Below are 16,227 nucleotides of genomic sequence, written 5' to 3' on the forward strand. Positions count from 1 at the left end.
ACCGGGCAAATGCAAAGTCAAAAAGTAAAGGAGGGGTGCCTGGGTGGCTCAGTGGGTTGAGCATCTGGCTACGGCTCAGGTCATGATCTCACCGTTGGGTGAGTTCAAGCCCCGCGTCGGGCTCTGTGCTGACAACTCAGAGCCCGGAGCCTGCTTCAGATTCTGTGGCCCCCTCTCTCTCCGCCCTACCCCTGCTTGTGCTCTGTCTCTGTCTTTCAAAAATGAATAAACATAATAAAACAATTTTTTTTTTTTTTAAATAAAGGAGGAAGGGGAAATACCATACTTATCAGTGTGGGAAACACAGAATATGAAGCATAGCTGAGCCTCCTGGCAAGCATGGATAAAATGATGAGGGGAGAAGGGTTAATTACTGGACATCCACATATAGTGATAGAGGCTATCCTACTCTCATTCCCAACCAAAGGGAAAAACTTTCAATATTTTACCACTGTGTATAAAGTTTATTATAATTTGTTCTGTAGGCATTATTTATCAGATTAAAAAAATCTGTCCTTTATTTTAAGCACTAAGATTCTTTTTTTTAACCATAAATGGGTGTGAAACTGTGAAATGTTTTTTCCTCTTCTTAACATAGTGAATTTACATTTTTAGTAATACCTATGAATTGATATAAAATATTTTTAAAATCTAAATTACTGTTCACATTTAAAACCAAATAAATCAAAATTTAATGACACAATATAAACCTACGTGCTTGAAAACAAACATGATTTTGCTTTTTGTTTTTCCTATGGGCTAGATTCCTTAGAATTGCTTCTTCCTTTAAATGCTGACAAGGTTTTTTCCCTGCCCACTTTCAATAAAACCTTTTCATTTCACTTCTCAGTATTAAGAAACTGAACGACTTTTACTTTTTAATTTATTTTTTAAATTTTTTTTAACGTTTATTTATTTTTGAGACAGAGAGACAGAGCATGAACTGGGGAGGGTCAGAGAGAGAAGGAGACACAGAATCTGAAACAGGCTCCATGCTCCGAGCTGTCAGCACAGAGCCCGACACGGGGCTCGAACTCACGGACTGCGAGATCATGACCTGAGCTGAAGTCGGACGCTTAACCGACTGAGCCACCCAGGCACCCCGAAACTGAACGACTTTTAAACAAAAGCTTTACTTAGCATTAGCCTCATAAAGGGATTTTTTTTTAATGCTTATATATTTATTTTGAGACAGAAAGCGGGAGCAGGGGAATGGCAGAAAGAGAGGGAGAAAGAGAATCCCAAGAAGGCTCTGTCCTGTCAGTGCAGAGCCCCATGATGGGGCTCGAACTCACCAACTGTGAGATCATACCTAAGCCAGATCAAGAGTCAGATGCTTAACCTATTGAGCCACCAGGCACCCCATAAAGGGTTGATTTTCTATTTAATTCTACAAAGTATTTTTTTTAAATTTTTTTAAACATTTATTTATTTTTGAGACAGAGAGAGAGCGTGAGCAGGGAGGGGCAGAGAGAGAGGGAAACACAGAATACGAAGCAGGTTCTAGTCTCTGAGCTATCAGCACAGAGACTGACGCAGGGCTCGAATTCAACGAACCACGAGATCATGACCTGAGCCGAAGTCGGACACTTAACCAACTAAGCCACCCAGGTGACCCCAAAGTAATTTCTGATTATTTTTATAAATATAACTCTTCCTGTGGAATCGTGAATTTAAAAATTATAAAATTTGTTCTGTCATGCAGAGACTGTAGATGATAACACACTGCCACTGTTTAACCTAACAGAGGAGGGAGGACATTAGAATTGAACAAGGATATGAAACACATTGTCAGAGGCTGTTATGCAGCAATTTTAATACATGTTTGACGGCACCTTCGCTAATATGCAGAGAAAATGATGAATCATGGTGATTTATAACATTTCTCAAGATAATAATCTGATCTCTAACTACATTACAGGCTTCTAATACATTTTCTTAAAAAGAAAAAGGTAACGAAAGTAGTTTAGTACTTAAAAATCATTCTCTAGAATCAATTCATTTAACACTTGCTGATGACTATATGCAATGAACTTTGATGGAAAGAAAATTTATCATCTCCAAGAGTTTGTTCATTAACATATTAGGAAATGAGAAACCACATGCTGAAGGGGAACAAGAGCAGTAGCATTAGTAACATTAGTATGAAAACCCATAACCTTCTTAATGACTACTAGGTATGAATTCCACCTTTTTCACTTGTTTGGCGTGCAAAAAAATTTGTTTTTATAGAAGAGAAATGTACACGTCAATCTGTTTGAGGTTTGAGGCTATATATAGTAATTTAAAAGAAGTACAATTTCACTCAAATGTTAAAAGTAAGGGGAAACTAATTTCTATTGGGCATCTGTTACTGTCTGGGACCACGAAAGATAGTTCATGTTTTTAACTCATTTTATCTTAATGACATCCTTCCAAGGTAGTTGAACCTTATTTTATAAAGAAACTGGGGGCTCAGAGAAACAAAGTAACAAGTTGAATTTATGCAGCTAATAAGAGGAAGTGCCAAAATCAGAATTTAACTCAGCTATCTGCCATCAAATTCATGGGTTCTTATTGTTATATCACCCATCCACAGTCTTAACTGTCCACAGGATCAGTGAAAAACCTTAAAAAAATCCTAGAAGATTAAGTAGTAAATATACTGTCTTAATTTTAAGCTAAAAAGATCCAAGGTAATGACTAGGCTTCTTTTTTCAACAATTTGCTTCTGGTAGTACTTTTTATCAGTATGTCAAATTACACAGTTTTTTTTTTTTTTTTTTTTTTTAAGACAAAAGTGACTTCTGAATACAAATAAAGTTTTACCTTTTCCCAGTAGATGAGAGTCTTACAAACAGTTTGTTGGTGATGGGAACAACTTTCTGGATAAACACCTGTTGATCATCTCGTTCTCCAAAAGGCCCTTGGGTCAAAAAACAGACAATGTCAAAAGAAGTTAACTGAAATCCATTGGTTTCACTGAACAACAGAAATGTCAATACCAAAAAAAAAAAAAAAAAAAAAAAGGCATTTTTCACACCTGTCAACACCTGGCCTTATAGTCCACTTCCCAGTCAGACAGAAAGTGCAGTGTTGCACATACTCCAACTTGCAATAAACATTTTTTAAAGAAATATATAATATCTCAAATTCTATTTTATGCACTCAGCCTATTAAAGCTGAAGGCATTAATGTGCTGAAGACTATACATTTACAGCACTGGTACAAGACCTGTTAAAATACAGGTTCTACATCTATCATCTTTGAGAATGTGCGCCATTTCTTATAACTTCAGAAAAAGTACACATAAATAAAATTAGTTTATGTATGGACTTTACTCTTTCTTGACAAACCAAATGCAGAATCTTAAGAAATAAAGGGTGACTTCATTAAATAGAACTTAATTGGGCGCCTGGGTGGCTCAGTCGTTGAGCCTCCAACTTCGGCACAGGTCCTGATCTCATGACTTGTGAGTTCGCTGGCTTCAGATTCTGTGTCCCTCTTGTGCTCTGCCCCTCTCCCGCTCATGCTGTGTGTGTCTCTCTCTCAATAGTAAACATTAAAATAATAAATAAATAGAATTTAATTAACTAGAAGAAGCCTGTTGTATCCCACAAGGTTTTCAATGTAAAAAGAAAGATTCTTGTAACCCAATGTTTATAGCAGCACTTTCGACAATAGCCAAATTATGGAAAGAGCCTAAATGTCCATCAACTGACGAATGCATAAAGAAGATGTGGTTTATATATATACAATGGAATACTACTTGGCAATGAGAAAGAATGAAATCTGGCCACTTGCAGCAATGTGGATAGAACTAGAGAGTGTTATGCTAAGTGAAATAAGTCAGGCAGAGAGAGACAGATACCATATGTTTTCACTCATAGGTGGATCCTGAGAAACTTAACAGAAGACGATGGGGGAAGGGAAGGGGAAAAAAAAAAGTTACAGAGAGGGAGGCTGGCAAACCATAAGAGACTCTTAAATACAGAGGACAAACTGAGGGTTGACAGGGGGCTGGGGGAGAGGGGAAAGTGGGTGATGGGCACTGAGGAGGGCACCTGTTGGGATGAGCACTGGGTGTTGTATGGAAACCAATTTGACAATAAATTATATTTAATATAAAAATAAATACATAAATGCTAAAAAAAATAAAAAATAGAAAGATTCGATTATTTTTATTTTATTGTACTTGGCAAAGCAGGTATATGGCTCATATATTTTATTTTTTATTATTATTTTTTTTTAATTTATTTTTTTTTTTCCCACGTTTATTTATTTTTGGGACAGGGAGAGACAGAGCATGAACGGGGGAGGGGCAGAGAGAGAGGGAGACACAGAATCGGAAACAGGCTCCAGGCTCTGAGCCATCAGCCCAGAGCCCGACGCGGGGCTCGAACTCACGGACCGCGAGATCGTGACCTGGCTGAAGTCGGACGCTTAACCGACTGCGCCACCCAGGCGCCCCATGGCTCATATATTTTAGAAAGATTCTGAACATTATAAAAAATGTGTTTCATGAAAAATTAAAAAAAAATTGTAGCAGTTCTTGTTTCTCATCATACTCATTAGCTAAAATAATACCAACTCATTGTTCACAAATGTATGTGATATAGGATACAATTTCATCTTAAGTGAATCATACCTAATTAATAAATGCAACAATAACACCTTTATCAGTTAGCAAATACATTATGGTTACTATGTGCCACAGTAAACGCTCTGCACATAACTCATTTTAATCATCATACATAAGGGATACACTATTATGATCTCCATTTTACAGATGAGAAAACTAAGGCACCAAGAGATTAGTTAACCAAAGATCTCAGAGGTCCTCCTAATGGAACTGGAGTTCAAATCCAAGATGTCTGGCTCTTCACTAAGCTACGCACTTGCTCAGTTAGTGGACAATTTTCTCAAGTCTAATTCTATTGAGATGAAATGAGAGTCCTCATTCAATAACCCGTAACCAAAGTCAAAACAGTGATGATGGATAAAAACTAGAAATAAGGATTCTGGGACCGTATCTTCTCTCCCCTCAAACTATCTTCATGTGAGATGCTCACGTAGCTTAACTCTTTGTACCTCAATTAATTATCCACACCTCCCTTCCTTAAAGTTTCTCCAACTCCTCTCCCCAAATTGGCTCCTTTCTTTCAGAACATAAATATCCTCAGGTCTCTCCTATCTTCAATGGGGAAGAAGAGAGTAGGGAGTCAGAAAGATGGCCTTTGAACCTTTTGCTTTCTAACTAGATCCATTATTTCTTTATTTCACGGTTGCCTCCAGTATTTATTCAATCGACCACTGCAATCTAGATTCCACCCATACATAGAAGCCTACAGACACTGGACTTTCTATTCTGTTCCACTATCCTGAATGTCTCTTAAGAAATTTTTTTTATGAGAACTATAAAGGAAAAAAAAAAATCTCCCTGCCCTCTGTCAAACGGTTTACAAGGCTGTTGTAATTTCCAGGGCTGTTTCTAAACATCTTTTCTTTCATATTATACATGTCCTCCCTGATCTGACCTCTGCCTATCCACTCAGTCTCATGCGCTACTATTCTCACCGACATACCACCAATTAATGACTTTTCTGACATTTTCCAAATTTGCCAGGTAAGACTTCAACCCTTACCCATCCTTCATGTCTCAGTTCAAACATTGAGACCTCTACTAAGTGTTCTCTGAATGTCAGTTTCCACCAGTGTAAGTGGGGAATAATATCTTCCTCATACAACTATCAAGAAAATTAAATGAGACTGTATGTCACGATTACCCAGCAAGCAGACTAGAACTATCTCCCCTTGGTGTTTTTGCCCCATGCGATTGTTTGCTTTTTGTTTCTACTGGTCACCACACTGTGACTGGAGGTTCACCTCAGTTTTTTTGTTTTGTTTTTTTTCTTAAGATTCCTAATGCTTGGAGCAAAGGTATTCAATAAAATTCTGTGGATGCTACAACTCAAACCTGCACAATGTTACTGTCAATTAATTGTATCTCAATAAAACAAGCAAGACATTTGTTGAGATAAAACTAAACTTACAGTGCCTAGATCACAGAGAAAACTGGGTCACAGAGCAACTGTTAAAATCAACAAGGCTGAGTGTTTCTTTTTCTAAAAATACTAAGACAGTCATACTATAATTCTCATAAATAGCTTGTATTTTTTTAAAGATAACTATTTTAAAATCTTTACTGTGAGAGCATATTCTGCCTGAACATACATTTAAATGTTTCACATAAAACAATTCTAATAAAACAACTCTAATGTACTCCTATCAGTGCTATAATTCCTGCTTATATATATAAAAAAAAAAAAATGATCAGAAAGGCACATGGGTTAATGAACAGGTCCCATAGAACTATTATATACAGTGAAGATACAACGTACAGAATCTTCCAAAAAGACAATGATCTGTCTCTGTGAAGACTGCACATATGTTTGTATGTGTGAATATCCACATGCGCACGTGTCATATGGTATATAGAGGGACAAGTCAAATCAACTTTATATACTTTTTTGCTGAAATCAGAGCATATCAATGGAGATATGCTTATTATTTCCCAATGGCCATTGCAATGCCATCAAAACAACTGTTAGCACATAACACCACCAGCCCTGCTCTAGCTTCAACTTTTATTTTCAGGGGCACCTGGGTGGCTCAGTCAGTTAAGCATCTGACTTTGGCCTAGGTCATGATTTGCAGTTCTTGAGTTCAAGCCCCGCGTTGGGCTCTGTGCTGACAGCTCAAAGCCTGGGGCCTTTCTTTTCAGATTCTGTGTCTCTCTCTCTCTTCCCCTCCCCCACTCACGCTCTATCTCTCTCTCGCGCTCTCAAAAATAAATATTAAAAAAAAAAAATTATTTTCAGATTATTAGCAATAAAAGAAAACAACCTTCATGTTTCAAATGTGCACAGCTATCATGGCTTTTAATCATAAACAAAAGTGGTTAGCATTTGAAGATATTATTTAAAAAAAGAAATGATAAATAGACGAAAATTTGCTCAACTTTTTAAACAAAAAATATGCTATAGTTGGTAAATTTATAGAACTAAATAAGAAAACACACTAAATTTCTGTTTTAAATGAGTTTCAAAATTGAAGTGAAAACTTCTATTTGAAACTCATTTTTAGGTTTCTCTTTACAGTTAGCATACTACTTTTGCATTGCCCACAAAGTATTTGAAAGTGCCCCCAAATTATCCAGCCCACCTATGTCATTTCCAGAGGAATAGCTTCCATGACTTTCTGTTTCCTCCAGAGACAGTATCTTGAATGATGCTAAAGGAGTAGAACCTGGCTGAGTAGAGATCATTCCTCTGAATCGTGTTACCGTCCATGTCCGGACATGATTATTATCTGCACACACTAGGAAAGAGAACATAAAAAAGTTGTTAAATATAGATTATAAGAGCTCCAACAGGGGCGCCTGGGTGGCTCAGTTGGTTAAGCGTCCGACTTCAGCTCAGGTCATGATCTCACAGTCCGTGAGTTCAAGCCCCGCGTCGGGCTCTCGGCTGACAGCTCAGAGCCTAGAGCCTTCTTCAGATTCTGTGTCTCCCTCTCTCTCTGCCCCTCCCCTGCTCATGCTGTGTGTGTCTCTCTCTCAAAAATAAATAAAAACATTAAAAAAAATTAAAAAAAAAAGCACCAACAATATCACTGTTTTTGTGTGTAACTTTTTAAACTGTGATCTATATTAAATAGATCATAGCACGTTTTGAGTGGCAAATGACGTATTTTATCCTAAAATTACACTTAATCTGTACCTGGCCAACAAAAATGAAAGAACTGAATATAATTTACCTTGAGGCAAACATAAGGTATGTAAGTAAATCTATGGGTCCTTACAAAAACAGCATGTAAAGAATAATTGGAGGAAATGTTTAAAAAAAAAATGCATGCAAAATAAAACATGCTATTATTCTGTTCTGTGACTAAACTACAGAGTAAATGAGTTACCCAGCCTATTTTTCTTCAACCATAGAAACTGCTTCTGCTTATGTTACTTAAACATAAACAATCTAGATCAGGAGTTACTGAAAATTTATGGACACAAATTACATTTGTCAAAAAGCTTGTATCACCTACTCATAGTTATATTAAAGAAAATTAAGATAAAGTTAAGAACTATTTTATAGTTGCATTTAAGAAACATACTCCAATTAGGTTTTTTTTAATGTAAATAATATTAAGTGGATACATATTAAGGTATCTCCTACCAAGTACCCTACCTATTGTTTCTTGATCTGAGGAACTACTCCTTTAGAAAATACAAACCAGCAATTGATATTGTTAATGCAAAAAAAAAAAAAAAAAAAAAAGTACTTTCGTGGCATGCCTTAATAAAAAAAGTGTACTTTTTTAATGGAAAAGTACAACTTATTCGGTTTTCAGAGAATGTGCTATTATTAGCAGTGAGCTATGAACCCATCAGTAAATACTAGGAAAGTATTCAAACTTTCTTATAGATACATCTTTCTCACTGGGTAAAATGCCACAGCTGCATATTTTAAACAAAACTTTAGAAATTTAATTTTGACAAATAGCAATAAAAATTCAAAGTATACAGGTGTTACATTATCTAACAAAATTCTCCTATCTCAGGATGTCAGTTTCTGGTGAAAAAGGAGACATTTAGTTCTAGGCTGCTTTATCAGCTTCATGGAAAATAATTTCCTATTTCACTAATAAGGTTACTAGGATTCAGAAAAATACCTTAAAAAAAAAAAAAAAGAAAACATCTTAAACACTTTTAGTTGACTCAATAGGCAATTTAGTTATTTTGTTAAAAATAATCATTACAGTTTTAAGACATGAAAACTAACACTATAGGAAAAAGAATGTCATTACATTCATGTCAATATCCACCAGGTGGCAGAATGATGTAACGGAGTATACATAAAATACTCTACATTTGTAGCTCAACTGGACATTTTTCTTGACAAATTTATTTAAATTTTAAACCTACATGAAATACTTGATGTTAAATGCAGATTTTACGATGTAGTTCTTTGGCGTCTCATCCTGCAATAACATCGTCACCATCAAAATAACAGCAATTACTACTAAGTGTGGTCATCACAATAGCCTTGCAAAACAGTCTTATTTTCTCACAGGATCAAATTACCTCATTTTACGTAACATTTATTCAGCATCTTGTATGTGTCGAGAAGTATGCTAAGTACTGAGAACAGAATAAACAAGCTTCTGCTGCTGTAAAACTTATATTCTAGAAGAGGGGGACAGATGATAAACAGGCAAAGAAATGATCAAGTGAAAAGTCCACAAAGAAAACAAATCGAGAGGAGATGATGACAGAGAAAGTGACCTGATAGAGGTTTGGCTAATTTAGGCTGGGTGGCCTCACTGAGAAGGTACTGGAAATGGGACCTGAATGACAGGACAGCTGCCAAACAAATATCTAGGGGCAAAACATTTCAACTAAAAAGAACGAGTGCAAAAGTTCTGCGGCATTTCTAAGAAATCGAAAGCCTTTAAAGGGTTAGGGTATTGTGAGCATACGTGACATGAAGCATAGGGAGGAAAAGAGGCCTGAAAAGAAGACAGGACCCGTAACAGGAAGAACACTACTAGTTTATTTATAATACAGTAGGACACAGCAGGATACCGTAAGAAGCCACTGGGAGTCAGACATGGTTCACATTTTTAGAAGATCTTTCTGGATGCTATGTACCATAAAGAACATGTACCATAGAAAGGCAAGACAGACGGGCACCCGGGTGGCTCAGTCGGTTGGGCATCTGACTCTTGACTTTGGCTCAGGTCATGATCTCACGGTAAGTGGGACTGAGCCCCACGTCAGGCTTTGTGCTGACAGCATGGAGCCTGCTGGGATTCTCATTCTCCCTCCCTTTTCACCCCTCCCCCATGTACCCACACACATGCTCTCTCTCTCTCAAAACAGATAAACATTTTAAGAAAAGGTGAGACAGAAACAGGCAAAACAACTCAGCTCCGTGATCTAGGGGAGAAATGATCTGAGCTACCAAGTTGGCAGCAATGGACACCGAATGGTCAGATTTGTGACGTAGGTTGAAGCAAAGCCAGAAGGACTTACAGACAGATTACACGTTTGTGTGGGTGAGAGAAAGGAAGGAATCAAAGGGGATTCTTGGGTTTTCAGCTTGACGAAATAAGCAGATGGTGATGTTGTGTACTAAGATGGCCTCTGAGAGAAAAATCAAAAGTGCCATTTACCCAGGTTAATTCTGACATGTCTCTGAAACACATGACCAGAGACAGGCACTGGACATACAAGCTTGGAACTGTGCGAATGGTCACAAGTGGACAGTCTAGGAGTCACTGGCATATAGATGATAACACTCAAATCTGCAGGAAAACTACAGACAAGGAAGAATGGAGAATCTAGAAAGAGCTCTGAAGCAATCCAACACTTAGTCATTGGGCAAAAGAGGAGGAACCAGCAAAAGCATGAGAAAGACTCTTCAGTGAGGCAGGTGAGTTGCTTTATGAGAGCCTGAAGAGGAGACTGATTATTTCAGGGAGGCAGAATTATACTCAAAACAATCAGACTTTATACCCAAATAATTAGATATCAATAAAAACATACTCATCCACCCACACACCCACCCACCCATCCATCCATTCATGGACAACGTACTTTAGCTCCATTTAGTGTTTAATCAGACTGGGGATGAGTGAAAGATGCATCACCTTTTAATATTATGTAGTCTTCATATAAACAAACTTGATAGATGAAAATGATGCTTATAAAAAGTTTAAGTTAGGCAGGAACTGATCTACAAAAGATTTAATGTAAGAGCAAGCTCTACGGACACACCTGACTCAAAATTACATTAAAATGAAGCCTGTTTGAAATCATCATACACAACGAACCTCATCAATGGAATTTTACTGTGATCACTATGCTCTGTGTGTCACATATCTGCATCATTTTTAATACAGTATCTAATTAGTATTTACATTAAAAAAAACTTTATGACTAAGAAACAACTCACAAAAATGTAATTCTCTTCAAGTAATCTCTTTATACATTCTACTAGTTTTTAATATTTTTAGAAAATGATCAACAAATACACACATATATCTACAACTTTAGCTTTAAATCTTAAGAAAATACAACCAAATTTATATAAAATTCATACTTGGAAAACTTCTCTATTCCATCTCAACAGGATTATAATAAATATTTTAAAATAAAATGTGCCATGAGAACAAAATATTAGAATAGAAAATAAATAATACGGTTAACTCTTTCCCAAATTCATATATAAATACATGTGTATATACATATTCTTTCCATTTGTAGGAGTGTGGGAAATTACCCACAAGGCAAGGCTGCACATGAAGCACACTCCTCGCCAGTACCTAAAATCACTTTACCTGATACAAGATGCTTCTCAGATAGCATGATTTTTGTAACAGGACTTCGATGAACTGTGAAAGTCTGAAAAAGCTGAGGGCCCGAGCCCACCGTCTCTGGGTGCTGAACAATCACTCGCACAGCTCCGGAGCTCGTACCGTAAGCAATCTCAATCCAGTTACCAGACACACCTGCACGAGGTCAGAAGTGGAAAGGCAGCGTATCAGATGATGACAGAAAGGGATAAAAGAGGCAGTCCTTTTCTGAGTCCCCAGATCCAGCTGAGCCCAGAAACCCTAAGACCTCTCTGACCAACTTCGAATCATGATTTCCCTTACAAGTCATTTCCTAACCCTCACTCCCAGATAAATCTGTTCAACCCTCCCCTGGACTGTATGTTATGCTCTAGCACAGCAACTGTAACAAACCAATCCGCTATTTCCAAGTCTATCTACCTCTATTCGTTACTGAGACAGACTGAATCACAGTCATCCTTACAGAGTGCCTGAGACACAGCAAGTCCTCAATAGATGTTTAAAGAGTTAGTAAATCTGACATGCTAAGAATACCACTGACGCAACACAGTATTCCTAAAGCAATATTCCCTATTATTTCTAGTCTATTCATAGTCTAGTCTAAGACCATGTTTTACTTATTTTAAATTTTTTTATTATTACTTTTTAAGTTTATTTACTTATTTTTATTTTTTTATATAATTTATTGTCAAATTGGTTTCCATACAACACCCAGTGCTCATCCCAACAGGCGCCCTCCTCAATGCCCATCATCCACTTTCCCCTTTCCCCCATCAACCCTCAGTTTGTTCTCAGTATTTAGGAGTCTCTTATGGTTTGCCTCCTTCCCTCTCTGTAACTTCTCCCCCGTCTTCTGTTAAGTTTCTCAGGATCCACCTATCAGTGAAAACATACAGTATCTGTCTTTCTCTGCCTGACTTATTTAACTTTTTTTTTAATTTATTTTTTGAGGGAGAGAGAGAAAGAGACAGAAAGAGTGTGAGGAGGGGAGGGGCAGAGAGAGGGAAACACAGAATATAAAGCAGCTCCAGGCTCTGAGCTGTCAACACAGAGCCCAACATGGGGCTAAACCCATGGACCGCGAGATCATGACCTGAGCTGAAGTCAGATGCTTAACTGACTGAGCCACCCAGGCGTTTCTACTTTTACTTTTGCTATATTATTGAATCTTTCTTGAATAATCAAGTATATACTATTTAACAAATTCAAAATACTTAGCTCTGAAACAAATACACCCATTATATTGCTTACATCATACTTACTTACTACGGTGTCTCTTCTAATCACGCACAGCTCATCATGTGAAGTTCATTTGTGACTTTTTTAAATGAATGAATGAGTGAGTGAATGAATGAATGAATGAATGAATGTGTCCAGGGGCACCTGGGTGGCTCAGTCACTTAAGCATCTGACTCTTGATTTCAGCTCAGGTCATGATCTCATGGTTCATGAGTTTGAGCTCAACATTGGGCTCTGTACTGACAGCACAGAGCCTGCTTGGGAGTCTCTCTATCCATCTCTCTCTCTCTCTGCCCCTCCCCAATGTGCGCATATGCGCGCGCACTCTCTCTCTCTCTCTCTCAAAATATATAAATAAGCATTAAAAAGGAAGAAAAAAAAAGTGCCCAAACTCTACCACATATTTAAAGACAGAATGGAATTCAGTGAACTATGTACTTAAAAAGGTTCACAGAGAACTTCTTGGCTTTAATAGTTATCCTTCCTGATTCACCCAAAAATATCTGAATCAAAAGAGAAAGAACATACCATAGGAAACACTTCTCATAACCTAAAAAGTGACTCCATTCTCCCCCTGCCATTGCAAAAGAAGTTTTCTCCTCCCTTTTTAATTAGATTTAAAAAATGTACATCTCATTCTAGAGCAGAGGTGAGCAAACTTTCTGTGAAAGGCTAGATGGTAAATATTTTAAACTATGCATGCCATACAGTCTGTCATAATCATACAACTCTGTCAACTGTTGCCCAAAGCAGCCAATGCAATATGTAAGACCATAGATAAAAAGGGCAGTTTGCTGACCCATTTAGCATAACAGTTGAAATCCTACTATAATTTTAAATAAAATCATCTGCATAAATTAGAATATTTATTTCACATTAAAGATAATGATTTCTTTCAATGAGGTCAATAAAATGGTTTAACACAAATAACATTCAAATTTATTAACATTACTGGACACATGTTAATATTTCCTAGAATTCTTTTCATTTAAATTTTCAACTTTCCATTTATGTTTATCTTTCAATCTAGAATATAAAAATATAAAAAATATAATAAAAATCCTTAATTTACAGAACAGATTTGTTAATTTTCATTGCAATGGCCTTTGAAAGATAATGAAAGCTACAGATACTAAACCTCCAAATAAAATGTCTTTTCCCACAACTTAAAAATTTCCCAAGGGAACAAGACAATATCCACAAGAGATTAACAGTCTAAGAGCCTTCTTGCTTTCAGCTGAAAAAAACAAAAGCTTCTAATTTCAAAACAAAGTAAGCTAGGGTAAATAGGAAGGTCAATGTGCAAATTGTTTTTTTAATAATTTTAGTCAATACTATCATGATATGACTTAAATATAATTCAGAAGAAGAAAAGTTCTAACTTCCCACCTCAACTTAATGCTTGTTTAATCGTCACGTTTAACTTTAATACATAACGAATATGAACTGTAAACTAATAGAGATGATACTCTTAGAACTGCAGTTCTCAAAGAGAAAGGACTGGATTTGTTTTAGCATAATAAACCAATAAATAAACATACATTCTCAGAAACGGTCAAGAATTATCAGAACGCTGCCATGTACTAACTTGTTTTGGGTGTGAGGTAAACACTCAGTGCAGTAATGGCATCGTTTGAAGGATCGTGATAAAGCTCGGTTACAAGAAGATCATTATCTTTCATTCTCAAAGGAAACTTCTGCATATCTAAAAAAAACCCAAAAATTTTAAATAATATTAAAATAGTGCATCTACTTAAAACTACAGAAGGCAATATTTTATTTTTAAAAACCGATATAAAACAGGACCAGGGTTAAATGCCCATAAGCTTACCGATGTAATATATTGATCCATTGTTACATCCCAACAGAAGGAATGAGCCAGCAGTGTCGTAACTGGTTATAGGGACAACATCTTGAACCTGATGTAGGAAGATTATTATTAGATGTTAAATATTAATAATTTGTATTTACTGCTCAATTTCCTTAAAAATTTGACACTTTTAACAATAGCAACGACAACAAAACTCACTAGGGGCGCTTGGCTCGCTATATCAGTAGCGTGGGTGACTCTTAATGTGGGTGTTGTGAGTTTGAGCCCCACACTGGGTGTGGAGATTACTCAATGAAATTAAAAAAACCAAACCAGTAATATCTAATTTAAATAGGGCTTAGAAAATTACTTTCTTTAGTTCCCACAGGGAACTGTGAAGAGCTGTCAATACAGGTCCTTTTAAAGCTTTTTAAAAAAAAAAATGTATTTCCAAAGGCAGCACCGTCCTATCAGAATTCCCATGGATTATCTCTTTTCTCTGCAAGTGGTTGTGAGCTTACAGCACGCATTAAAGTTGAAGGCACAATCTGACCAGGTTCCTTCCTCCTTCTCTCTTCTATAGAAGAGATTAAATGGCCTGCCTAAATTCATGTAGTAAGGGACAGAACTAGAAAACAGACTGATCGCCAAATAGCACTTGCTCCCTTGATAATTTATCACCATGTCTTTGACAAAATGGTAATCTCTATCTTCATTCTGCTGTAGACCCCTGTTTCCTAGGAAATGGCAGGACAAAAAAATTCCTTTAAGCTTTTGTGTTTTCAAGTACTAGAATAAAAAAGTCAGCTTCCCGAGCAAATCAGTCTAGTTAAAAATTAATAACTGCCTGTATTTGTGCTACAAGAAAAGCAAAGGGCACAATTTTACTAGAAAACAAAGCAACAAACAAAAAATGTTTTTTTAGAGCAGTGGCAATAAGATCAAAATGAATCTTCCCTATGCATAGCCAGGTGAGAGTCGCATGAAACTTCACAGATGACATTTAAATGAACTATTTCTCATGTATCAGGTATTACCTGAGAGAAAGAGTAACTGGGCTGGATAAGGAATGTGAGACATCACTTGCTCTGTAAGAGCTTGTAAACTTGAGGGCAAGAAAGGAAAAAAAGAAAATCACAGTGTGAGAGGCCCTAAAATAGAGTGTGCCACACCAGAGAGCAGGGAGGACTCTCATCTCAATCCCAGGGAGGGGTTTAAAAGGGCAAAGATCAGGGAAAAGTTCAGAAAGGGAGCGAAGCATGAAAATCGAAAAAGTCAAATATGAGTTAGGCAGAGGAAGGGCCATGTCAAACAGAACAGCAAGTATAAAAGTGTACAATATGGGTCCCTTCTAAATAAAAGGAACAAATTTAACCAAAAGCTAAAAGTTGGAAGCAACGATTCCTCTAAAGCTGCATGCACATGACCCTAATTCCTGTGTGAACCTTCTGGTGTCGTACACGGAAATATCTCAAAGACTCAATTACCACCCCCCCACCCCCACCCCTGCACTAACCTCAGGTCAGGGTTTCCGTTTCATCAGAGCCAATGAGTTTTGTAGCAGGTAAACCCTGAGAGCCTTTCAGTGATATGAGTAAAGGTGTCTGAAGAATGGAGGGAAGGCTGCTTTAATGCCAATGACCAGTTTTCTCATGCCAAGTTCATTTTTTTTAGTTCCAATACTCTAGGAAGAACTTCAACTCCTACTCCAGAATCTTGAGAGTAGAAGGATGGGGACAGATAAGGGCATGAGATTCCTCTCCTTTTAGATCCCTTATCAATGA

At 36.9% G+C, this 16,227-nt stretch overlaps 1 protein-coding gene across 2 annotated transcripts in view; it reads right to left on the reverse strand.

Annotated features, from left to right (window-relative positions):
- KCTD3 (potassium channel tetramerization domain containing 3) overlaps positions 1 to 16,227 on the reverse strand; it is a 56,852-nt gene that overhangs the window by 6,674 nt on the left and 33,951 nt on the right. For both annotated transcript variants that reach the window (XM_045455776.1, XM_045455774.1), the window contains 5 exons: positions 14,465 to 14,552; positions 14,222 to 14,338; positions 11,380 to 11,550; positions 7,204 to 7,359; positions 2,809 to 2,905 (listed from right to left, as the gene is read on the reverse strand). In XM_045455776.1, coding sequence (XP_045311732.1) covers positions 2,809 to 2,905; positions 7,204 to 7,359; positions 11,380 to 11,550; positions 14,222 to 14,338; positions 14,465 to 14,552 — 629 coding nt within the window. The remainder of the gene's footprint in view (positions 1 to 2,808; positions 2,906 to 7,203; positions 7,360 to 11,379; positions 11,551 to 14,221; positions 14,339 to 14,464; positions 14,553 to 16,227) is intronic.

This window comes from Leopardus geoffroyi, chromosome C3, assembly GCF_018350155.1.
Source record: "Leopardus geoffroyi isolate Oge1 chromosome C3, O.geoffroyi_Oge1_pat1.0, whole genome shotgun sequence".
NCBI classification, from domain to species: Eukaryota; Metazoa; Chordata; class Mammalia; order Carnivora; family Felidae; genus Leopardus; species Leopardus geoffroyi.